This window comes from Trichechus manatus, unplaced genomic scaffold (genome assembly GCF_000243295.1).
Source record: "Trichechus manatus latirostris isolate Lorelei unplaced genomic scaffold, TriManLat1.0 scaffold00157, whole genome shotgun sequence".
Classification (NCBI taxonomy): Eukaryota; Metazoa; Chordata; class Mammalia; order Sirenia; family Trichechidae; genus Trichechus; species Trichechus manatus.
The window spans coordinates 4,746,296-4,771,600 of NW_004444093.1; the positions used below are offsets into that span (position 1 = coordinate 4,746,296).

Sequence of the window (25,305 nt, forward strand, 5' to 3'; positions counted from 1 at the left end):
ACTAACTAAAAGGTAATAACAATGAACACTGGGTCATCTCCAGCTCTGCTCAGGCTCAGGCTTCCAGGTTCCAGGCTTCACTGGTTTCAAGCCCAGAATCTACAACACACACAGGGGCGGGAATCACTGGGGAGTTACCAAGATGGATGGAGAAGGAGTGCGCTGGGGTGTGCTGTGAGACTCAGAATTAGGAGTCCTTGGAGCCCTCACATTCTGAAAGGTCAGGTGCACAGGTTAAGAGGACAGCCATCAGTATGGTGTCCATTGTCTTTTGAACTGCCCCTGTGGTATTCAACGCTTCCTGGCTGTTTCCTCACTTTCGATTAAAGGAACACGATAAGCTGGTCACAGGAGTGGGATCTTCTGCTGGTACTGGGCTCTACTTTCAGGTCCTACAGCTGGGTGTAGGTGTCAGCTTCCCTTGAGGTCCTCCCTGGGGACACAGTCCACCCTTCCCCAGCTACCACAGTGTTGTCTGTGTCAGGCACTGGGCTAAGTGCTTAGTCAATCAACATTACCCCATTTGTTCCAGCCATTTAGAAGATCATTTAGCATCAGCCCATTTCACAGTGCAGAAAACCGAAGGACAAAAGGTGAGGAGACATGCCTCGGTCACAGGCTGTCTGACTCCCCCAGCCCATGCTAGACTCTGACTGTCACTGAGCACCGGGCAGCCAGCCCTTGCCCACCCAGATCTGGACGCTCACTCGCACCAGCCCTTGAAGATGGTAAAGTCCTCTAGGTGTTCTTCCTGGACAACTGTGTCTGGGGCTTTAGCTCACAGGACAGGTTGTAGCTACAGGACAGAGGGCAGCTGTGAGGCTACCAGGACCCTCACCTCATGGTCTTCCTCCTAGTTTCTACCCAGAAGCTGGAGTCCAGGAGCCTCAGCTATCATCAGGGAACAAGGTCTGCTGCTCACCAAGAAACCAAGTCCACAGGCTCTGTGGAGCAGCCAGCAGGGAGAGCCCTCCCTTGCCATGGCCAATTGCTGCCCAGGCCTCAACTCTCTGTCTCAGTGAGACACTTGATGCCCTGGAACCAGGCCTCAAATTGCTCCTGGGCCACGATGGTGTAGTGTTGGTAGCCCCACTGGATGAATTTTATCTCCTGTAACACACGAAACTCCTGGGAACAGAGGCAAGGACAGGAGACTGACCCTGCCTGGGTATGTGTGCTAGGAGGGGCAGGGGTCCAGTCTCTGGGTCTTTCCTCCCATGCGGTCCCGTCTTCCCTCCACTCCAATCCAGAGCCCTTCCTCTTCTTAGAACTGGTTCAAAGGCTCTGCCTGCAAGTTGACCTGGGTTCCAACCCCCTAGCCCTACCCTTGTGTGGGACATGTTTCCCCTTTTCTGTGCATCAAACTCTCCCCATGAATCTAAAAGGAAAGGGGATGGAGCAAGGGAATGTCCTGTCCAGGAGGGGCTCTGATTTCCACCCCCACCCCCAGTGTGTTCCCATACTGCTCACCTTTCTCCTCTTCTGGAAGTTTATCAAACCTCCCTGGAAGACACACAGACAATCTCCATCAGAATGGGTCCCGTAGGCCATTACCAGCCCCGAGCCCATCCTAGGAGGTCTGGTGTCATAGTGGTTAAGAGCTACGGAGAGGTACACCTGCTAACCAAAAGCTCAGCAGTTTGAATCCACTAGCCACTCCTTTGAAACCCTATGGGACATTTCTACTCTGTCTTATAGGGTTGCTATTAGTTGGCATCTACTCCCGGGCAACAGGTTTGGGTTTTTCCGCCCACTTGGTTTAGCCCTTCCTTTGGTGCACTACCAACAGAGCCCAGGAGAGGGCAGCAGCACAAACACCAGCACATGGTTCTGGTCCAGGTTTTGGCCACCAGAAGAAAGGGAACAAAGAGACAGAGGATAAAGTATCATAATGCCCCGCCTTCTCTGATGATAGATGAAGAGATTGAGGCCTTGGGCAGGGAGGTGCTGCTCAGACACTCAAGGACTGTCTGACTTTGCTGGGGTCAACTAACTTCCTCTGCCCATATCTCCCCTTGAGAGAGACTCTGTGTCCAGCTCAGCCAAAACCTCACGCAGTCTGCAGTCAGAAACTCTGCTGCTTCATCAGCCTGGGGCACTGGGACAGGCAGATTATGCTCAGCCTCCATTTACTTGTAGATAAGATGGCCTGACTCTCCGAACTCACAGGGGCGGTGGTGAGGCTCTCATAAAACAAGGCGCCATGTGTGAGATCTCACTGATAAGTAAAGAGGGACCCTTTCCTCCCAAGTCCCAGGATCACGGTTCCTCACCCACAGCCCCAGGCTCACTCACATCAAGAAAATCTGGCAAAGCAGTGTCCAGCATCACCAGGTCTGTGAGGTACACTCCCAGGTAGGGCACAGTGCCCTGGATGACACCCTGTAACACTGGATGAGGGTGGGGATGAACACACTCTCAGGTGCCACAAAAGTCCCCTTCCCTGAAACTCCTCAAGCTCACACTGTTTGCCCTACACAGCAGGCTCCCACTTAGAGCACCCTGGGGACCATTAGCTTCCTCCACTTAAGTCTCCATTCCCAGTTTCATGGACCCTGAACTTCCTCTAATCATCTTGAGGGATCAGCTTTTGGCAACTCACAAACCCTATGTGGTCCCTGGCCCCTCCCCACTCTGAAATCCACCCTGCCACCAGCTCTTTCAGGCCCTAACTCTGGTGGCTATAATTTGCTTCCCAAGATACTAACAGGTCCAGGCATGTCCCTTCTAGGACCCACAGGAGTTTATATCCTGTAGAGGCATTTCAGACATTGAGGTCCCAGGAGGGGAGGACCTGAGGAGGAGGGACGCCTCCTCTCCTGACTTGGAGCCAGCTCCTCCTGTCCTCTTCCCTGACCTCAACTCATTCACCTTCTCCTTCTGCTGTTGCCCCTTCTGGACCCTCTTGGGGTTCATCTTCAGGGTGACAAACTTGGAGATCCCCCCCGTCAGAGTCAAGAATGAGTGAGTGAGGACATCCTCCTATGGCCACTTTACTTCTCCCGCACTCTTGTTTGGGCCTTGGATACCTGACTAGAGTCAGCTGGTACATCACTACTGCCACCTCCAGTGTGCTCTGATTTCAGATTCAAACCCCAACTCAACACTCACTGGAGTGTTGCCTTGGGCAAGCAGCCTGGCCTCCCCTGAGCCTTTTTCTTCCTCTGGAAAATGAGGTGGGAATTCCCCTCACCCGACTGGGTCTTCTGAAGACCCAACACTATGTCACTATTTTCATTGTTGTTCTCGCCATCACCCTTTCCGTGGTGGAGCCCTACACAAGCTCGTGCACATACCTTTTCCCCCTAACCCTCTTCACCACCCCATGAGGAGGGCCACAGCATCCTCACCCTTCCATTTTCCACATAAGAAAACAGGGGCCCTAAGAGGGGCAGCGATGTGTCCAGGGTCTCACAGGGAGTCAGAGAAGAGACCAGCTCTTCTCTCCCAGCAGGAGGCCCTGGATCAGCTGCCTTCACCATGCCCCCACCACTGACCAGGAGACTGTCCTCCTGGCCTCTTGTTGTGAGGCTGAGTTCCAGCTGGAGGGAAGGGACAGGGTGTCTCCGAAGGCCTGCTGCAGCACCACTGGAGTCTCTGCCCCCAAGGCATTGCCAAAGGCTTCACCTTCACAAGGAGCCCTCGGAAACTCGCCTGTGAAAAACTCTGTCCCAATCAACTATGGAATGGGTTTCCCAAAGGGCCATTTCTGACTAACCAGACACAAGTTGCCAGGAGCACTTTGCTTCCTCTTTTAGGTGGAAGCTTCTGAGGTAGAGTCCAGATTCATTTGTCTCTAGACACTTCTCATAAGCCATCTTGCCATATGTCATTGCTAAGGAGACCCCATGATGAGAATCTTGATTGTGGGATTGATGAGCAGCATCTGCTGTATGGAAGGGGTTGAGGGAGTCCCAGACTGTATGCACATCTGTCTCCTGGGTCAAGCCATTTGGACGCAAGGCAGGGCCACAAGGCCCACAGGACTCCCCTGCGGTCTTTATCCCTGGTGCAATGTGGGGTACCCACCCCTTGGGTGTGCAGTGCAGACAAAAGGAATAACAGGGCTGTCTGCTTGAAGACATGCTGTGCCGCACTGTGGAAGGAAGGACCCCTGTCTGCCCAATTAACCAACAGCCCAGAGGAGCTGAGTCCAATCATTAGGGGCTAGCTTGGAAACCAGAGACATACTCATTCTGTCAGCTCATCAAGCCCTCCTACAACAGCCCAGCCTCTACCACCTACATCCCATTATCAGGGGTGTCCTGTTCTAACGCTGCTCCCCACTTGCCCACTGACCAAACGGATCTCTCTTCCTCTTACTGTACTCAAGACAAGACTGGGATTTTTCACACAAACTTTCAAAGTGAAATTGATATACCTGCCCTGTCCCTCCCCATCCCCTGCCTCCAGTTTACCTTAATGGGAAGGTCCCTGATCAGTGTGTTCTTGTTCTTACACACCTTCTTAAAGGTCTGGGAGTTGTGGCTAAGGGGACGGGAAAGAAGGAAGGAGAAATTTGGGGATGCAGAGATAGGTATGAGTCAAATACTTTTTGTTTGAGAGCCCAAAGGATAAACTATTGAGGTGAGTAGTTTACAATCTGGGTTCCTCTGAGCACGCAAGGGCTCTCTGGGACTGGGGTGGTGAGGTCTCAAGTTGGTGCAACAAGGATCTCGCATCCCATTTCCACTGAAGAGCTAGATTTTTCCCAGTTTTGATTTCAACTGGACAGAGTTATGGGGATTTGAAGTGAACAGCTGACAATCAGTAGTTTGACTCCACCCTGTATCTGACAGACCAGGAAATAGTTCTGACACTGAACCGCTGGCCTGAGGACACATGGAGGCTTCCAGACCCTGTCCAGCAGTTCCTGCCCCCAGGCCTCCTCCCAGCATGTCCCAGGCTCACTGAGGTGGCAATTCTCATTCTTGTGTGATGTCCCAGATCTACCCTCATGCTGCTATTGGAGAGAATGCCCACCTGAACACTTCTGCCCAAGTGTCTTTCAAAGGATTGATTGAAGTGCTCTGCAAAGCAGAGAGAATGGCATGGAGTGAGGAGAAGTTCCTGTGGATCAGACACTCCTGGGGAAAGAAAAAGGATGAGCCAAGAAGTAGAGACATGGACCTCCACCTGCTGCAGCCTCAGTCTATCTCAGCTGCCATCTCCCCCATCAATGAGACAGACGCTCACAAAGCCCCTGCAGGGCACACTTGAACCCAAAGGACAAGGACCACAGGGAGGATGATTTTACCTCAACCTGAGAATAGAGTTTAGGTAGGAATGAGTGCCCCGCAATGGCACAAGCCAGTCAAAGCCAGTGTGCCTCTGCACAGGAGGGGACTAGGGTCTGTGTAGGGGCTTCAACCACCGATCTCAATCCTGAGAGCTGACCCAAGAGAAGAGGGAGTTCCCAGGACTGGGTAAAGAGGTTCCCTGGGCTCACTCACAGCCTACCTTGGCCACCTCGATCCAGTGCTCCACCACCCTGGCCCTGTCTGGGACCTTCGTTCTCCTGTCCCCCAGGCAGGTGGTGATTACACAGTGCACCACACCATTAAACTGTGTGACAGTGGCACGAATGGTGGGCACCAGGTGTTCCTTGCACTTCTTCTTCCTCTGGGACCAGATGGAGCCTAAGTCGTCATAGGGCACAACTTTCTTGAATAGCTCCTGGAGAGGAGGAGAAGTGTCACTTGTCATTCCCCAGCTCAGAGCCTACAGTCCCACAGTCTTAGGCCAGGGCCCATTGGTCTGAGCGGGAACTCTGGATGCTGAGGATGTGGCTTAAGCCTTGTGATATGTCTTGGCTTGTTCTCTCCCATTGTGTGCACACAGTAAATGAGTGAGCCAGGGTTCATTTCTGACAGTGAAGAGAGCACAGTATTGTCACCCATGCCATCCTTACTAAGAAAGCACCTTAAGGTGGCTCCAGCCTGCACATGCCAAGGTACCCCCTTCTGCCCATCTTGATAGGCCCTTTTGGTCTGTTGCCCCCTTCAGATGCACATTCTCCTTGGGTGTTACAACTACAGCCTTTGTTTGGAAGATTTCCACAGAGCATTGTACACATTAGGTGCCTAATTAGTACTGCAGTTGTGAGGACGCCTGGGCGGAAGGGTGGTCCACCCATAAACTGAGTGTCCATCAGGGAGTACCATTCAGCCTTTTAAGGAGCAATCCCCTGCTAAGGTGAGTATTTGTCCTGTCTCACTGAATCTTCACAGTCACTGTATGCAGCAGGATGGGTCAGTAGCCTGTGTCTACTATCCATATGTGGACAGCAGCCCAGGGGGTTAAGAAATGTGTCCAAACCCCATGCTTGGTAAGCGGTAGATCTGGGATTTGGATACAGATCACTGAATCCAGATCAGGGAAAGAAAAGTCTTGGACATCAAATGCCAGAATGATGGTCTGCCCAGGTACACCCCACCAGCCCAGCTGCTCACCACGTCCACCAGTGCTCTGCCACCAGTTTGGGAGGGAACGACAAGATGTTCATCTTCTCTTCTCTCAATCCATGCATTGTGCTCACAAGTGAGGGCCAGGAAGGCTCTGGTGTTGGAGCTGGCACTTGCCTGAGCTGTGGTATAACTGCTGGGGCTGGCGATGGAGCTGGTTCTGGAGCTTCCAGAGGAGCTGCCTCCAGCTCTAGAGCTGCCACTAGAGCTGATGCTGGAGCTGTGTGTAGCTCCAGAGCTGGTTCTGGAGCTGGAAAAGGGGAGAGTTTCACCAATATAAATTGCTTTCCATATGCTTTTCCAAACATAGAAACAATGCCACTGCCTTTGTGAGCAGCCCCAGTTCAAGAACCTCTCTTCCTTGAAGCCTTCCTAGACTGCAGTCCACAAGATGAGTAATCTGAGGCTAGTCTTTGCTCCTTTCCCAACCAAAACTTGGGAGCTTCCTCCCTGTGTACCCAGCCAGTACCCCTACCCACACGCTCTCATACACCCTCCCTCATTCTGCCTCACCCTCTGGCTCTGCCTCAGTGGGTTTTAGGTGCTCCATGTGTACCAGGAGAAGGCGGGCACGTTGCTCCCGCTCTGATCCGGGCATATTGAGCCCTGTGTAGTCTACCAGCAGCCGGAGGCAGGGAAAATCCAGGAGCTCATAGAAATCTTCCAGGTATTGGTTCACCCAGAGGCCCTGGATGGAAGAGATGGCGCTGGGGGCAAGTGGGTGGGCAGCACAGTCAGAGGCCTGGCCTTTCCTTCCATGCATCCTCCAAGGGGATCTCTGTGGCTAGCTGGCCTACTTGCCAGGCCCTGCCTGTTCAGAGGCCAGGTCCACCCCTGCTTCCCTCCCCCACCCCACTCTCACTGTGCTGGCAGTGGCGGCCTGTTCTCCATCCTGGGGGCTGGAAAACAGCCTGCATCATAGGGAGCTCTGGATCCACGGTCTCACCAACTATCCCCTTTTATAGGAAGCCTGACCTATTCTGTGTGTCTTCCCTGGACGGTAACACCAGGAAGGCAGGGGAGTTGGGTGCTCCACTCTTCGCTCTGTGCTGACACACAGTAGGTGCTCCATAAATGTCTGATGGATGAGGGAACAATGGAGTCTGTCTTCCTGCTCCCATCTTCCCAGGGCCCTCTTGACGGCTCCACCTCTAGTTTGTGCATCCATATGCTGCCTTATTCTCCCCATTCCTTGTGTGGTCCCATCTCCCATTGATACTGTGTTCCCAAAGGGCAGGGTTGCAGCCTGCCCCAGCCCCACGTGCCACTGTCACACAGACCTGAGGTCTGAGCCAGGTTGGGGAGCAGGTTGGACACTACACCTGTTCTGGGCCCCAGGGCGGTGGTGTGATGGGGGCAAGCTGAACTGAGAAGGGGCTGGGATGGGGATGGGTCTTCTCAGGTTCCCTTTCTGAGCCTGCTGTCCACCTACTCCACCAGGCACTGTGGACCCCATCCGCAGCTGTTTGAATCCTTTCCTGTTACAGGCGGAGTCCATAGACTTCAGGCCTCTAGCAGGAATCATAAGATGTATGAGACCCAGGATTCTGCCCAGCCTTTCCCCAGCAGCAGCTTCCTCCACTCTTCCCACTGGTCTGTGGAGAAAGGAACCTCTCCTGCTTGATGCCAAGTCCACTCACTTTTGTATTTGGTCCTGGGGTCCGCCATTTCTGAGGATGTATCCAAACCTAGAAGAGGCCGTGTGTATTTCACAACAATGTCCTGTGGGCATCCCCCCTTGTGAAGTCTACTGTTTCTGTCTGATACATGACTAGAATGTAAGCTCAAGAGGGCAGTGTTTGTGTCTACTTTCCTCAAGGAATGATGCTAAGTGCCTAGAATATACCTGCAAATGGTGGGTGTTTAATATATATTTGAAGAATTAATGAGGTACTGTTTGTACCTTCCCAGTTATCGGAGTAGGTCAGTTGGTCTGCCCTTTTAGGGATCTTTAGTGATAAGACCCCGAGATGGAATCTCAACCCCTCATTTCTCAATGGGGAAACAGTTTTTGCCATGATCCTGGTGTCAGTGAGGGGTGAGGCAGAGAGCTTTATCATGGAGGAGAGGAACATGAATAATATGAACAACCACAACCTCTCCAGCAGCACTCAGTAATCACTTCACATGGCCATCCCACTTAGTCCTTACAATAACCCTATACTGGGGATCCTTTCACTTTCCAACTTTTAAGAGGAGCAAACAAAACTCAGAGAGGTGAAGTGACATTCCCAAGATGCATAGCTAGTAGGTGGCATAGTCACCGCTGTGCTGTAAAAGAGGCGGCAGGCACTTACTTTTTGAAAAGGACCTCTAAGATCTGTTTGGTGGTCCCAAAGGACTGGTAAGTGGACAAAATGGTAGAGATGTAGGAAGTGTCGTTGTCCTGGAAGGCAGGCACGAGGAGCTCTACTAAGGTTTCAATTGTAAATACTTTATAGGTCCGCACTGAGGACTTCCTATGCAGGCTCAGCACTGACTCATTTTCACTCTGGAGGTGAGACAAAGAAGGAACATACATTGTGGTGCGGCACCATGAACGACTAGGAGGCCAGGGGTTGGAGCACACACCAGGAATCCCTAAGCCATAACACCATCATCATCATCACAACTCCCCTTGCAAATCTTCCCAAATCACATGACTTCTCCTTCACCAATTCTTCTCTGTCCCCAATCGACCTCTTTCCCCAATGACCCAACCTCATTCTGACCACTTTCTGTCTTATTACTTAGGTCTATATTTCCTACCCGCCCACCTAAACTGAGACTCCATGAGGGTAACGGCTGTGTGACTCAGGGCCTGGTATGGTTGGGGAGGGGTATGATACCCCCCAGGTGGGATCACAGTGATGGCCAGGCATGGTTTGACCTTCCCTGGTCCACTCTGTGTTACGTTTGGCTTCTGCCTGTCAATTGGCCTGAGGCTTCGGGGATGAGGGTGGAGCCAATGTCCAAATCGTTGAAAAATGTTCTCACTCCGTGACTTCCTGAGTCTGCAGTCTCTGGAAATCAATAAACAGTGAGAAAACATCTTGCTCTCTTGAGCTTCTTTGCCCAAGTTAGCTGGGTAGGGAGTTTTCTCTAGAATGTGGGTGCCTGGTTAGGAGAGTTCCAAGTTCTGTTGGGTTTATCACCAAGGAAGTGTGGTCACTTCCTGTGTCCCCTTACCTTGGCCTACTCCTTGAAACAGACCTTCTCAAAGGGCCTGGAGGGTTTCTCACTCCTCTCCCATGACATCTCTATAACTCTAGACAGATAAGACAATACCGTGCTTCCTAAGGCCTTTCAGGAAACCTAGGTGCATTCAGTGTCCCAGCTTTGAATAGACTTACCTGGCTTCAACCCTGGCTTCTGCCTCTCACCAGTGATGTGACTCTTGACCACTTACTGTGCCTGTGAGTGCTCCCCAGTCCCCCGATCTCTACAGTGGGGATAATGCTAGCATCTCCTTTCTAGGGACATCATCCGGTGCTTGTGAAGTAACATGGATAAAACACATTGGCTGATGTCATGGGGAGCTAGTGCACAAACTTTGAGTTAGATAAAATATGAGAAGTGTTGGGAAGCAGTATGGAGTATTACTCAAACCAGGGCTGGGTTCTGGGGGCGTAATATTGGGAAATCTACTTCTGCTCTTGGTCTCATTTCCCTGTTTGCACCATGAGAAGGATGAACTTAAATAGAAATTAGATACCATCATCCTCAGGCATAAAAGCCTCCAGAAACTTCCATTATATTTAGAATCAGATCCAATTGCCTCATGTCAGACTGCACACTGGCTTCCAGTGATCTGGCCCCCTGCACACACATCTCTGTGTATTGCCCAGTCTTAAGTGTGGAGTGGAATCAATGACTGCCTTCTAGAGAACAGAGCAGGGCAAAATATATGGGATTTTATTCTGGCACTCTCTCTTGTTCTCTCTCTGTTACCTTACTCTGGAGAGCAGCTCCAATAGGGTGAATTGCCCTGTGGAGAAGTCCATGTAGGAAAGAACCAAGGGAGGGTCCTGGCCAGCAGTCAGAGAGGAATAGAGGCCCTTAATCCCACAGTTCACCAAATCCTGCCAAGAACATGTGAGGGAGCTTAGAAGTGGATCCATCCCCAGTCAAGGTTCAGCTGAGACCACAGCCCTAGCCTCCTGAGAGACCTTGAGGCAGAGGCACCAGCTAGGCCATGCCCTAATTCCTGATCAACAGAAATTGTGAGATATTTTATGCTTGTTGTTTTGAGCCACTAAGTTTTGGGGTAATGTTGTCACAGACCAATACATAATGCAGGCTACCAGGCCACAGGATCTGACTTGCCTTCCTCTTTCCCCCACCCCCTCCTCCCAGACTCACTGGGGACACACTGGCCACTACTGGCTCTTCTTCTCTGGATAAACTCACTTGTGCCTCTGAGTCTCTGCTCCAGTCGTACCTTCTCCCTGCACCCTGTTCCCAGCCTTGTGCAGGGCTGGCACCCTCTTGCCATTCTGATGGCTGCATAACGTCACCTAAGTGAGCCTTTTCAGACCTTCCCACCTAGTAGCCCCCCAGGCCTCCCTCTCAGCACCCTGCTCTATTCTCGCTATCGCACTTGCTCTTTACTTTCACGTGTGTCTACATGCTTTGTCCATCTCCCCCTCCTGACTGTGAGCTCCTGCAGGGCTGGGACAAGGTCAGTCGTGTTGAGCACTGCACCTAGGGCATAACACGGGTGAGTATTCACATCCTAGTTGAGGAATGAATAAATGAAATGAAGTCTGACCAGCTCAGACTGCAGAAGTGGATCTTAATAAAGGAGGTGCAAGTTGGGTCTGAATCAGGGGGAATGGCAGAATGACCTCTGATGACTCTTCCCTGCTTTTGTGGCTCCAGCAAAGTACATGATTACCTCTGGGAGAAGGGCCTACTGCTCCCTGGTAGCCAGTGCTAGCACTGCAGCTCCAGGCAGAGAAAGCACAAAACAAAACATACGCCTTGTTCAAGTGTCATCAAGACAGCTTTTCTCCAAGATCTCATGGGGGCAAATGAGTGGGACACATAGACTCCAAGGTTAGGGTGAGGGTCTTTGAAACCTTTCTGACCACCTTCTTTGTCCCAACTGGCCTTGGGTGTCCAGTTTGCACAGGACACATCTTTAACACAGCCAGAGCAGTGACCCTGACCCCACTTCCAAAGGAGGACCCTGAGGTTCCAGCAAGGATTGGTCTTGGCCCTGGAATGTGGGCTCATGGTACAGTGCTCTCATGCTCTGCCTTGCCCCAAGCCCTATGTTCTCCAGCTCCAAGCCTCTGTCTGCTCAGATTGACCTCCAGGGACTAGAAAGCATTTTCCAAGGCCCCAGTATGCAGTGGATCATCGATGGAGAACGAAGGCCAGCAGACTGTTCGTGGAGTCTGTGGAACCCATGGATTTACCCATTCTAGAACACAGTTATAGAGGAGAAAAGTGAGGCCTTGCCTCCTGTGGCCCCCTTCACACGAATGGGGGCTTACCCTAGTTCCAGTTTCCCATAGCATCAGGCTGCAGAAACCCACTCATCTTGAGGCTGCCCTGGGGTACCTCGGCCCAGGCAGACCCTTGGGGACCTCTGCGATACCCTGCCCATCAGCTCAGCCTCTCCACCACCCCGCCTCATGCTATGGTCCTGTAGGCCCTTTGCTAGGAGACTGCATGCCACTGTCCATGGCAGAGATGTATCCCATCTCTTTCTTCCTATCCCCTTGTCAGGTCCCTGGTGGCTGCTCCTCCACTGACCCACCTCCACGGCCCCCACCTGTGAGTTTAGTGTTTGTGCCTTTGAGCATGTGGGGTTGCTGAGAGGAAAAGCTCCCAGCATGCCAAGAGGTAGGGGCAGCCGACTCCCAGATCTTAGGGGTTCTCCTTCCCAAAGTGAAATTCACTGGACCCAGTATTGAAGTTTTCATGACTATTTGATACTTTGCCTGCAGATTGCTCTAATTCAGGATAGGGAAATAGCCTTTCAAAACAATGTTGGATTTTTTAAATTTAAGTTTTATGCTAATACATCTGTCTCTTTTGGCATCTACGCCAACCATGAGGTGGAGAGTCATTCTAACATCTATGAAATGGAGCATTCAAATCTTAGCTATCTAACTCGGAATGTGGAAGAGTCAATGTGTCATGATTGTAAAATATTTTGTTTTTTCCAAAACTTGTGTTATAGAAACAGATATGGTTAATGGGGATGCGTTACCTTTGGCCTCTTCTTAGTGGGTGGAGCAATAATAAATAAAACAATACATTTGAGTGTCACTTTCATTTTCAGGGTGCAGATTTATGTGATCAAGTTTGCTTTCCATTTGATGACCTCCTTGTGTTACCCTCTCCCTGGGTTATGAAAACTCCTCTCTGACGCTTGTGCATATGTCTTTTTTCAATTTAGATGCCTTTTGTGTATTAAAACATGGAAATCCTCCTGAAAATTTCTGTGTAACCTCGTACCTAGAATGTTAAGTAATAGAATCTCTCAGAGTTTTCAGTGTCCTGGTTCAGATCCTTTAAAATGAGTGAGCACTATTCTAAACTTACTTCTGAGAGCTTGCTTTGTATTTTCAAAATTGTAATGACTTTATTGAGGTATAATTCACATACCATACAACTCACCCCTTTAAACTGTACAGCTCACTGGTTTTTGGTATATTCACTGTCTTGTTTCCTAGTACTGCTGCAATAGAAACACCACAAATGGGAGCTCTAGAGAACAGACATTTATTTGCCACAGTTCAGGAAGGTAGAAATTGCAATTCAGAGTGTGGCTTTAGTGGGAGGTCCTTCTCTGTCTATTTCAGCTTCTAGTAGCTAGCAATCTTTGGAGTTCCTGGGCTTGTAGATTCATCTGCCTCCATCATCATCTAGGGTTGGTCTCCCCTCCCCTCATTTGTACTTCCTTGTCCCTGTGTCTACGCTGCTGCTTACAACTCAGAAGTGATTAGGTTTAGGACACACCCTATACTGATAGGGCCTCATTAACATAAGAAAGGAAACCCTATTTCCTAATGGGATTACAGCCATAGGTATAGGGGTTAGGATTCCAACACTTATTTAGGGGAAGAGGAGGACACAATTCAATCCCTAAAACTCACATAATTCTACAAACTTCATCACCATCAATTTTAGAACTTTGCATCATTCCTCCCAGAAGAAACACCTCATCCATTAGCCAGCACTCTAACATCCAAGGCCTAGGAAGCAACTAATCTCCTTTCTGTCTCTTTGGAATTGCTGATTCAGAACGTTTTATATAAATGGAATCCTACAATATATGGCCTTTTGTGTCTGGCTTCTTTCACTCAGCATACTGTTTTCAAGGTTCATCCGTGCCGTAGCATATATCACTACTTCATTTCCTTTTCATAGCCAAATGTTATTCTCTTGTAAGTGTTATATCATATTTTATTTATCCAGTCATCAGTTGATAGACACTTGAGTTGTTTCCACTTTCTGGCTCTTACGAATAAGGCAGCTAGAAGCATTCATGTACAAGTATTTGCGTGGACGTGTATTTTCACCGCTCTTGTGTGTATACCTAGGAGTGGAATTTTGGTGTCATATTGTAACTCTGCATTTTACTGTTTGAGAATGTCACTTTTTCAAAGTGGCTGCATCATTTTTTATTGCCTCCAGTGGTGTATTTGGGTCTCTTTTTCTCCAAATCCTCAACAATACTTGTTATTATCTGTCTTTTTTATTGTAGCCATCCGAATGAGTGTGAAGTGATATCTCATTGTGGTTTTGATTCACATAATGTCCCCTGAAGGCAAATAATGTCAAATACTTTTTTAAGTGGTTATTTTCCATCCATGAACCCATTTCAGTGAAAAGTCTGTTCATGACTTTTACCCATTTTCTAATGTGATCTATGTTTTCTGAGTGCTGTTTCACACACACACACAAACCCACACACAATATATACATTTCAAGTGTGTGTGTGAGTGTGTGTGTGTTCCAGATGTGAGATCTTTTTTTACATCTGTGGTTTGAAAATATTTCTATCCATCAATAGCTTATCTTTCCATCCTCTTAACTGTCTTTCTGAAATGAAAAGTTTTACTTTTTTATGAAGAAAAACTTTGTCGATTTTTATCTTTTATCGCATATGGATCTGATTTTGTGCTCTCTCCGTCAGAGAGAAATGTCGTCTCCACAACGAAAATTCTTCTCCAGCCTCGAATGACGCATCCATTGACTCTTCTCTCGCTCTCACAACAATGCCACATTCAGTCCAGCATCAGTGTGCAAACCTGACCACCTTGCACCCCGCTTCATGGCTACCACCCTGTCCAAGCCACCATGGACTCTCTCTGGACAGTTGTGATGGCCTCCTATCTGGTCCTTCCTGCTGTCCTGTTTGCTCCTGCAGTCTGTTCTCAAACAGAAGCCAAAATGGTTTAGTTAAAATTCAAGTCAGCTCAAGACTCTCTGTACTCACTGCTCAAAATCCCCCACTCCATTGTCAATTCAGTAAAATCCAAATTTCTTACATTGGCCTGCAAGGCCCTCTATGATCTGTACCCCATGTACCCCTCTGTCCTCATCACCTGCACTCCCCTGGCTGATACTGTTCCTGCAGCATTAGCTTACCCAGTGCTCCCTGTAGACACCAGACTTGCTTCTGCTCTGTGTGTCATTGTTCCCTCTGCCTGGAATGCTCTTCCTTCAGATGTCTGCATGGCTGTCTCTATCACCTCCTTCAATCTTTGCTCACACTCACCTTCTGAAGAGGCCTATCCTCCCCAGTCTGTTGAAAATCAAATCCATGCTGTTTCCTTTCCCTAATCTCTTTATCTCTATAGATTGCTTTTGACTCATAGTATTATTACCTTCTAACATATAAAAACAATTACTTATGTTTGTTATACATGTTGTTTTCCCTCCAGTAGAATGTACACTCTACAAGGGTTGGAATTTTGTCTGAGGTTTTCTCTTGATTCTTTGACAAAGAACAGTGCTTGAAACATACCATCTTCTCAATGCATGTGTCAAATGAACTAGTAACTGACTCAATTGCCTGCCTGTTACACAGGCATCTTTCACTTTCCAATGTTGAATTTAATGTTATCCCAAAGATATTTTAAATCCATATATCTAAGCCAGAACATTAGGATGGGCCCAGGTATTTTTTGGTTCCCTCCTTAACCTCTGTTTCGAGTTACTTCCTCATCATCCCCAGATTACCTCCACTGTAGCAGAAACTGAACGGCACCGATTACTTGAGTAATTGCAAAGTCTTCCTTTGTCTCTGATTGGACTCCATCATTTGTCCTGCACCTGTTAGCCACAGAGATCTTTCTAATACCTACATATTGTACTGTCATCTCTGCTTCAATCTACTCATGATTCTTAATTGCTTTCAAGAAAATGCCAAAATTCCACATGGTATGTGTCTTAGTAAGGGTTCTCACAGGGAACAGACTCAGATATAGAAAGAGATATATGACACCTTCTCATGTGCTTAACCGAAAAAACCAAACCCATTACTGACAAGTCGATTCTGACTCATAGCCACCCTATAGGACAGAGTAGAACTGTCCCATAGAGTGTCCAAGGAGCGGCTGGTGGATTCAAACTGCCAAGCTCTTGGTTAGCAGCTGTAACTCTTAACCACTGCACCACCAGGGCTCCTTTCATTTGCTTATATCCACTGAAACCCATATACCCTTTACAGTGAAAAGTCAGTTCATATGTTTTACCCATATTCTAATTTGATGTTTTATATTTACATATCTCCCCACACAGCATAACCATCCTGGAAAGGCACTGTTTCCTGCTGGGGTGCTTGTGCTTTACCCTGAACTTCTTTGTGATGTTTGTTCTTAGTGTTGTTGTGACTCCCTACCTTAAATTGTGGAGTCCACTTTCCTACACTCCCAGGACCCAGGCACCTGAGGTTGCTTGTGTGGCAAGAGGATGAAAACTCATTCCTATCATTCCCCGCCAAGAAGCTAGACATCAGGAAAATTGGCTATTTAATATGAAAGTTTCCCTAGCAGGGGGAATCAGAGGGGACATCCCTGTTGACAGAAGTGGTCGCACCAGCTATTAGTTAGCAGGCCTAAAGCCTATTCCACAGCAGGCTGGGAGACCTCTCATGGTCTGTGTAGCATGTTTCCATGGTTGTCTGAGTCTTGCCCTCCTGTGGTAGATTTCCATCAGGTGAGGGGCATCCCCTCCACAGGGACACCTGCAGGCCTTGTTATTATTTCCATTACTATATTATCGTTACTAGGCTCCTTAATAAAAAGCACATTAAAAGTCAATGAAAGAATGGAATAATGAACAAAGGTTAGGGAATCAGGAAAGGCCTCAGGGAGGAGGTGAGGTATGAATGGAATCTTCAAATACGTCACACAAGTAATGTAAATTTGTTGCAGAAAAATCAGAAAATGGAGATCCACATGAAGGAGAAAATAAAATCACTCAAGTATCAGTATGGGTTCATCCAGGAGAGAGAAACCACACAGTGTTTTAAACAGGAGAAGTTTAATTTAAAGAATTATTGACAGATAAGTAAAGCACTATTGAAGAAGAAGAATAAAGTAGGAGGACTCACACTACCTGACCTACTATACAGCTACAGTAGTCAAAACAGTCTGGTACTGGTACAACAACAGATACATTGACCAATGGAACAGAATTGAGAACCCAGGTGTAAATCCATCAACCTATAGTCACCTGATCTTCAACAAGGGCCCAAAGTCCATCAAATGGGAAAAAGACAGTCTTTTTAACAAATGGTGCTGGCAAAATTGGATGTCCATTGGCAAAAAAAAAGAAACAGGACCCTCACAACATACACAAAAACTAATTCAAAAGATCTAAATATAACTCCAAAACTGTAAAGATCAGAGAAGAAAAAATAGAATCAAATCTAGAGGCCCTCATACATGGCATTAACAGGATACAAACCATAACTAACAACACATAAACTCCAGAAGATAAGCTAGATAACTGGGATCTTCTAAAAATTAATCACCTACACTCATCAAAAGACTTTACCAAAAGAGTAAAAAGAGAACCTACAGACTGGGAAAAAAATTTGACTATTAAAAATCCGACAAAGTTCTAATCTCTAAAATCTACAGGGAAATTCAATACCTCTACAACAAAATGACAAATAATCCAATTAAAAAATGGGCAAAGGAAATGAACAGACACTTCACCAAAGAAGACATTCAAGTGGTTAACAAATACATGAGGAAATGATCACGATCACTAGCCATTTCAAAAAAAGAAAAAAACAAACAAACCCATTGTCGTCCAGCAGATTCCAACTCATAGCAACCCTAAAGGACAGAGTACAACTGCCCCAAAGGATTTTCAAGGAGCGCCTGGTGGATTCAAACTGCTGACCTTTTGGTTAATAGCCATAGCCAATAGAGAAGTGTAAATCAAAACCAAAATAAGACACCATCTCAACCAAGCATTACTGGCACCACGCAAAAAAACAGAATATAAAAAAAGTTGGAGAGGTTGCTGGGAGATTAGAACTTTTATGCACTGCTGCTAGGAATCCAAAGTGGTACAACTGTTTTGGAAAATGATACAGCACTTTCTCAGAAAGCTAGAACTAGAAATATCATATGGTCCAGCAATCCCACTCCTAGGAATATATCCTAGAGAAATAAGAGCAGTCACATGAATAGACATATGCACACCCATGTTCATTGCCGCATTGTTCCCAATAGCAAAAAGATGGAAATAACCTAGATGCCCATCAACAGATGAATGGATAAACAAACTATGGTACATACACACTACGGAGTCCTATACAATAATAAAGAACAATGATGACTGTACGAAGCATTTCACAACTTGAATGAATCTGGAGGGCATTATGCTGAGTGAAATAAGTCAATTACAAAAGAACAAATATTGTATGAGACCTCTGCTATAAAAATTCATGAAAAGGTTTACACACAAAAAGAAACAATCATTGATGGTTAGAGGGAGGGGAGGGGTGTGGATGGAAAACCACTAAATAGACAATAAATAAATGGTAACTTCGGTGAAGGGTAAGACAGTACACAATACTGGGGAAGCCAGCATAACTTGTCCAAGGCAAGGTCATGGAAGATCAATAGACACATCCAGACTTCCTGAGGGACTGACTTACTGGGCTGAGGGCTGGGGACCATGGTCTCAGGGGACATCTAGCTCAACTGGCATAATGTAGTTTATAAAGAAAATGTTCTACATCTGACTTTGATGAGTAGCATCGGGGGTCTTAAAAGCTTGTGAGCAGCCATCTAAGATAACCCACTGGTCTCACCCCTTCAGGAGCAATGGAGAAAGAAGAAAACTAAAGAACCAAGGGAAATATTAGTCCAAAGGACTAATGAAACACAATCACCATGGCCTGTACCCAACTAAGTCCAGTACAACTAGATGGTGCCTGGCTACCACCACTGACTGCTCTGACAGGGATCACAACAGAGGGTCCCAGACAGAGCTGGACAAATATGTAGAATAAAATTCTAACTCACAAAAAAAGACCAGACTTACTGGCCTGACAAAGACTGGAGAAACCCCGAGAGTACGGCTCCCCAGCACCCTTTTAGCTCAGTAATGAAATCAATCCCGAAGTTCACCCTTCAACCAAAGATTAGACAGGTCCATAAAACAAAAGAAGACTAAAGAGGCACACCAGCCCAGGAGTAAGGACTAGAAGGCAGGAGGGGACAGATAGGAAAGCTGGTAATAGGGAACACAAGGTCCAGAAGGGAGAGTGTTGACATGTTATGCGGTTGGTAACCAATGTCATAAAACAATCTGTGTACTAACTGTTGAATGAGAAGCTAGTTTGTTCTGTAAACCTTCATCTAAAATACAAAAAAAAAAAAAAAAAAGAATTACTGAGCTACAGTAGGAGAGTAACTATAAGATGTAAGGAGAAGTCTAAAGGAGTGTCCCAGGGATATACACAAGGAAGGAAACACTTGGAAGAGTCCTTGCCCAAGGATGAACTTCAGACCTCACTGGAGAAAGGTGGCCTCCTGGGTGCAGAGAAGTTCCCTGGGTTGCCAGGGCCAGTACCTGCCCAAGGTCCCTGTGCAAGTAGGGAGCCCCCCTCCAGGCGTAGGTGAGATGCAGCTGATGGGTAGGCATGCAGGACTCGAGGTGCCACTGTGAACAGGAGCTGGAGTGTGTGGTGTCCTTCTTGGTGTTCTTGTTGGCAGGGCTGGGTGAGCTGGTCACCAGGCCAGGCTGGGCTTTGAGGTCACTGGGGACTGTACATTCTCTTCATATGTCGTGGGCAGAGCACAGCCAGGAAGAGGACAGCTGTGTCTGCAGGTCCAAGAGGTGAATAGAGCTGCCCCAGGTCACACAGTCTGACAGCTGCAAAGCTAGGACTGCAAGCCAGGTAATCTGAGTTTCAGGTTGTGGTTGGCCAGTTTCTTGTCAAATAGGTGAGAAACTCTGTCCAGGGAAGGGATGGGAGGGACCCTGCAATCGTTGTTTCCTCACCTGGGCAATGGGATCAATGACAGAGTCCTCTTGTGAATTGTGCGGGTTAGGTGGATGTGGCCCAGCCGAAGGGCTGCCACCCTGTGCAAGGAATGTGAGACTGGGAGGTGGCAGGAGGGCTAGGACATCAGCAGTGCCTGAAGGTGGTGAGAGGGTGTGAAGGGGCAGGGGCGGAGATTTAGAAGCCAGAGGTGGAGATTTTAAAAACCATAGGGGTGCTTTGAGGTGGAAGCTTTCATATGTGCTGCTGCTGGGTTCTGAAAAACTAAGAGTAGGATTGTGGGTGTGTGGAGGGGCCTCTTGAATTTGGGGGCGGGGTTTTGCAGCACTGACATGGTAGTCTTTAGGCGGTGGGATGGAAATAGGGCTTAGAGAGCCAGGAGGCTGGTTTAAGGTAAGGATGGGAGGTGGGCAGCCTCTGAAGAGTTGATGTTTGGGTTTAAAGGGATATAAACTAATCTTCCTGCTGGGGGTCAAGGCCCTGCAGAGGCTTGGCATGAGTAGGCGGAGCTCTGAAATTCCTCTCTCATGTCTGAGAATTGGACTTGGCTTGGATGCGTGAGTGTGGCTCGGAGCACCTGTGGTTGTGGGCTTGTAAACAGTCAAATGACAAGTGAGCAGTTCTTGTTGTTGGCCACCTGATTTTCACCCTGCACCTGCTTCCTTCCCTTTGACCAGAGAGGGCGCTAGGGGGCATGGGCGTGGAGTTGAAGAGGTGGGTGGGGCCATCGCTACTACAGGGCCCTGGTTGGCAGGTGCATCATGGGAGCGGGTCCTGCGAGGGGGCGGGCCCTGCGGCTTCCCAAACCAGTGGAAACCCAAACTGGTGGAATTGAGGGAGGTTGGAGGCAGAGGCGGTTGGTGGCTTTGAAGGTGTTTGCAGAGGGTACTTTGGTGGCTGCAGCAGCTCTTAGGCACCTTGTCCCTGGTTAGCGGCGCGCCCGGGGCGTGTCCCTGCAGGTGACGGTCACGTTACTGAGAAGTGAACAGATGCTTGTACTCGGGTTTCTCAACTTTTAATTCAGTGACATAGGAAGCGTCAGCTTTGGAGCAGGTGGACACTAAGGGGACTCCAGGACCCAGCCCTAGAGGGGTCTTCAGCAGGGGTCTATCTATGGAAAATAAGGTCTAGGGCAATTAGTATTAAATTACTGAATGAGCTCTCACAGCTGGTGACGGAAACTCTGATGGCCAATAGAAACTGTTCACTGGCGCCCCCTCAAGCACCGCTCAGGGCATGCACGGGGCGCACAGGGCACTGGGCCCTACCTGCACAAACACCCCACCCCCACCCCCGCAGGCCTCTGGTCATGAGCACATGGATGGAGGGCATTTGAGTGACTCCTGGGGCCCCAAGGGTGAGATGCGCTTGGAAAGTGTTCACCTTGAGACTTTGAGAAGAAATGAGTAAATTAAAATATGGCGAATTGTGCACTATTTCAATTGTTAAATAGTCTCATTGTTTAACAGTTCATTAATCCAACATTAAAATTTGAAAAATTGCAGTCTTGAATTATGTTGTATTAGTGATTGATGGCATGATAAGTGGCCACAAAAAGAATAGTTTTGTAATTACATTTGTGTGTGTCATTTCTGGCAGTTTTGAGAGATTACAAACCATATACATCATTGTTTAAGAGTATTAGAGATGGAAATCCTGGTTTTAGTGATAGCCTTCTACTCAAAATACTTCTTCCTTCTTTCCTGCTTTCATGTGAGGCATGGAGTGAGGTAGGCCTCGTGATCCAAAAGCACAGAGCCCTCGATGCATGTGTATTGGACAACCCAGTGGAATCTGGAGTCTGAAATGACCATGAGGATAAACCAGGGACACCAGCTCCCCGTCACCTCTGTTCCCCTAGAAACCCTGGTTTACTAGGGAAGTTGCTGTTATGAATGTCAACTCGAACATGAAAATCCATTCTGGTTTTTTCCCCTCCAGAACAGACCCTGACTTTGTCCCTTCCTCTGTCCAACTGATCATCATTCCATGCCTTTGTCAGGCCCCCTTTACTGTTACAGCTTCTTAGCCCAGCACAAGGCTTATAGCTTCTTCCTGTCTGATCCATGCAACATGTCCCTGCCAGACTTCGGCACAGTGGTTAAGACCTACGGCGAGCTACAGCTGCTAACCAAAAGGTCCACAGTTTGAATCCACCAGCCGCTCCATGGAAACGCTATAGGGCAGTTCTACTCTGTTCTATAGGGTCGCTATGAGTCGGAATCGGCTCGACAGCAACAAGTTTAGACTTACTATCATCCTGCATACCGTTTTCATCACATTACTTCCTATTTAAATACTTGTTATAGTTTCCAGGACCTGGCTCTTGACCCACAGGCTGCTTTATCCCAGGCGAATTTTACCTGTTTCTGACCTTATAGCATTCAGTACCAAGCATTAGGTACTGAGCTGCTGCAAGTATTATGTCTGTGTTGGAAGGACACTGGAAAGTTCTTGAGACAAGGATGGTTGCATGTGACTCTTGATTTCCCCACTGCACGTAGTTGGTCTTTTGGAAACACTCTGGTGAGCAGGCACAGTTCTCAGACAGCAGAGCGCTGTTGTGAGAGGAAAATGTTTCAAGCCTGAAAAGCAAGTTTTTCCAGCTGAGAGAAAAAAAGAAACGTATTTTGGCTTTCTTCAGCTTATACCAGGGAACTTTACTTCAGCATTTTTTAAAATCTATTAAAGAAGGAGTTGGAGTAAATCATCTTTAAGTTTCCCGACGAGTCCTAAAAGCCTAATTTTTCTTAATTCTCTCCCTTGATGTTTCCCAAATCAGGACTTCTTTTATTTCTTGTAATTCTTTCCTGATGTATTATGCCGTTTTCCTCTGTAAGAGCTTTTAAAGGGAAACTGGATTTGCACTTTTGCTACTTTTTCAGAGAGCAGACAGAATGCCAGGCCACTCTGTGTTTCCTACTTGCAGCTCTTTATCTGGGAAAGCAGCACTTCCAGTTCGGTGAAGTTCTAACATACTTCCTGCTCCTCTTCTGCAGACACCATGAGGCCACTGCACACCACGGCAAGTTTCAGGGTGTGTTTGGGAAAGCGGTTAAAATGTCCAGTGTTAGGATGCTCGTGCTTCCGTTACATAAGGTAAGTGATTTGACCTTCCATATAACCATAACCAAACCCATCACCGTTGAGTCAGTTCAACTTACAGCGACCCTATAGGACAGAGTAGAACTGCCCCATAGGGTTCCCAGGGAGTGGCTGGTGGATTCCAACTGCCAACCTTTCAGTTACCAGCTGTAGCTCTTAACCACTGTGCCACCAGGGCTCCATTCTGTTAGATACCCTCTAGGAATTTCCATATTTTTTCCATAATAGATTGACGCTGGGACTATTAGACTCCTGACGTAACTGAGGTTGAGTTCCACAGGCCTTGCTAACCACATCAGATTTTCCTTAACAGAAATCACTATTGCAGGAGTGCCTTCTGGCGATGAAACATAGTGTTTATAACGATGCTGTGAGAATTGGCAGTCATGAATTTTATGATTTGGTTACTAATTGTCCATTTTTCACAATTTTTTTTCTTCTTTTAGAATGCAGCTTTTCAAACAATTATATTTTTAAATGGGTAGATGTGTGTTAGATAATGTTCCCTTTTTCTGTGAAGCCATGAGGACTGAGCTTTACTGATTTTTTAAAAGGTAAATGGTGCAAGAACTCAAGCAAATATGCCAAAACTATACATATTTCACATTTTAACGTAATTAGGGTTAGCATAGTATTTAAACAGTTGATGTGTGAGAGAAGTAAACGGTCCTTACTGGAAGTGGATCCGTGTGTCTTTGAATTTCAGTGGGCTTCCGGGTCTTCCCTTCTCCCTATTTTATCCTCCCAGAAAGTCCCCTCCTTGGTGGGAGACCAGACAGGAGTTTTGTGCATTTTCTGACTGTTCTCGAGCAGTCTAGATCAAAACCTGCACTTGCCTTTTCAGGACATCCCAGAAGTGTGAATAATGGAAGAAAAAAAAAAGCCGTGGTGAGCCTAGAAACAGTCTTTGTACAGTCAGCTGTTGGGAGGAGAGTAAGTTTGCTGTGTCCTGAGCGCTAATGATGAGAGCACAGTACTAGGTGAGGATGTAGATGTTGAGTTACCTTATAGCTGCTCCCACACTGTGCAAAACACTGGGGAAGCGGACAGCCTCTCCCATCCTGTGTCTACGCCATGCTCACAGAGGTACAGCTCACCACGCGGACCTTGTGAATCTGCCAGTGGTTAGCATAAAGTGATTTTTCCAAAATGTTTTCTTCTATTAGAGTTGGCATTTTTTTCTGGGAAAACTTCCAACGCTCTTTTGCTTTCCCTTCAGAAATGCTCATCACTAACTTTCTTTTTTCTTTTCATTTGTTTTTAATTGTACTTCAGATGATGGTTTACAGAACAAACAGCTTCTCATTAAACAGTACTACACATATTGTTTTATGACACTGCTTAACAACCCCACGACATGTCAACCCTCTCCCTTCTCGACCTTTTTTTCTTTTCTTTTTTTTTTTTTGGTGAAAAAATACATAGCCAAAGATACACCCTTTAAAAAATTTCTACATGCACAGTTCAGTGACATCGACTACGCTTTTCCAATTGTGCTGCTATTCTCACTTTAGATGAAGGTTTACAGACCAAAATAGTTTCTCATTAAAAAGTTAGTACACATGTTGCCCTATGACAATGGTTAACAACCTCACATCAACACTATCCTTACTCAACCTTGAGTTTCCTATCACCAGCTTTCCTGTCCCCTTCTGCCTTCTAGCCCTTGTCCCTGGACTGCTGTGCCTCAGTAGTCCCATTTGGTTTATGGAGCTGTCCATTCCCCGGCTGAACAGTGAACCTCGGAAATGACTTCACACTGAGCTAAAAGGGTGTCTGGGGGCCATACTCTCAGGGTTTCTCCAGTCTCTTTCAGGCCAGTAAATCTGGTCTATTTTTTTGTGTGTGTTAGAATTTTGTTCTACATCCTTCTCCAGCTCTGTCCAGAATCCTCTGTTGTGATCCTGGTCAGAGCAGTCAGTGGTGGTAGCTGGCCACCATCTAGCTATACTGGACTCAGTCAGGTGGAGGCCTTGGTAGCTGTGGACAATTAGTCCTTCGGACTAATCTTTTCCTTGTATCCTGTTCTCTTCATTCTCTCTTGCTCCCGAAGGGATGAGACCAGTGGAGTATCTTAGACGGCCGTGCACAGGCTTTTAAGACCCCAGACGCTACTCACCCAGGTGGAATGTAGAACATCGTCTTTATAAACTGTGTAATGCCAATTCAGCTAGATGTTCCACAAGACCATGGTCTCCACGGACCTCTGCCCAGCAATTGAGTCCCTCAGGGAGTCTGGATGTGTCTATGGAGCTTCCATGA

General features: G+C 47.4%; 1 protein-coding gene across 1 annotated transcript in view; it reads right to left on the bottom strand.

Moving 5' to 3' along the window:
* Positions 1–55: 55 nt before the first annotated feature.
* The window catches only part of LOC101349734 (ral guanine nucleotide dissociation stimulator-like), an 86,872-nt gene continuing 61,622 nt past the window's right edge, over positions 56–25,305 (bottom strand). The window contains 13 exon segments of the mRNA XM_023740555.1: positions 56–99; positions 708–798; positions 1,009–1,128; positions 1,471–1,503; positions 2,296–2,382; positions 2,872–2,931; positions 3,351–3,542; positions 4,962–5,087; positions 5,461–5,676; positions 6,446–6,714; positions 6,978–7,171; positions 8,105–8,152; positions 8,762–8,955. Of these exon segments, the coding sequence (XP_023596323.1) occupies positions 56–99; positions 708–798; positions 1,009–1,128; positions 1,471–1,503; positions 2,296–2,382; positions 2,872–2,931; positions 3,351–3,542; positions 4,962–5,087; positions 5,461–5,676; positions 6,446–6,714; positions 6,978–7,171; positions 8,105–8,152; positions 8,762–8,955 (1,674 nt within the window).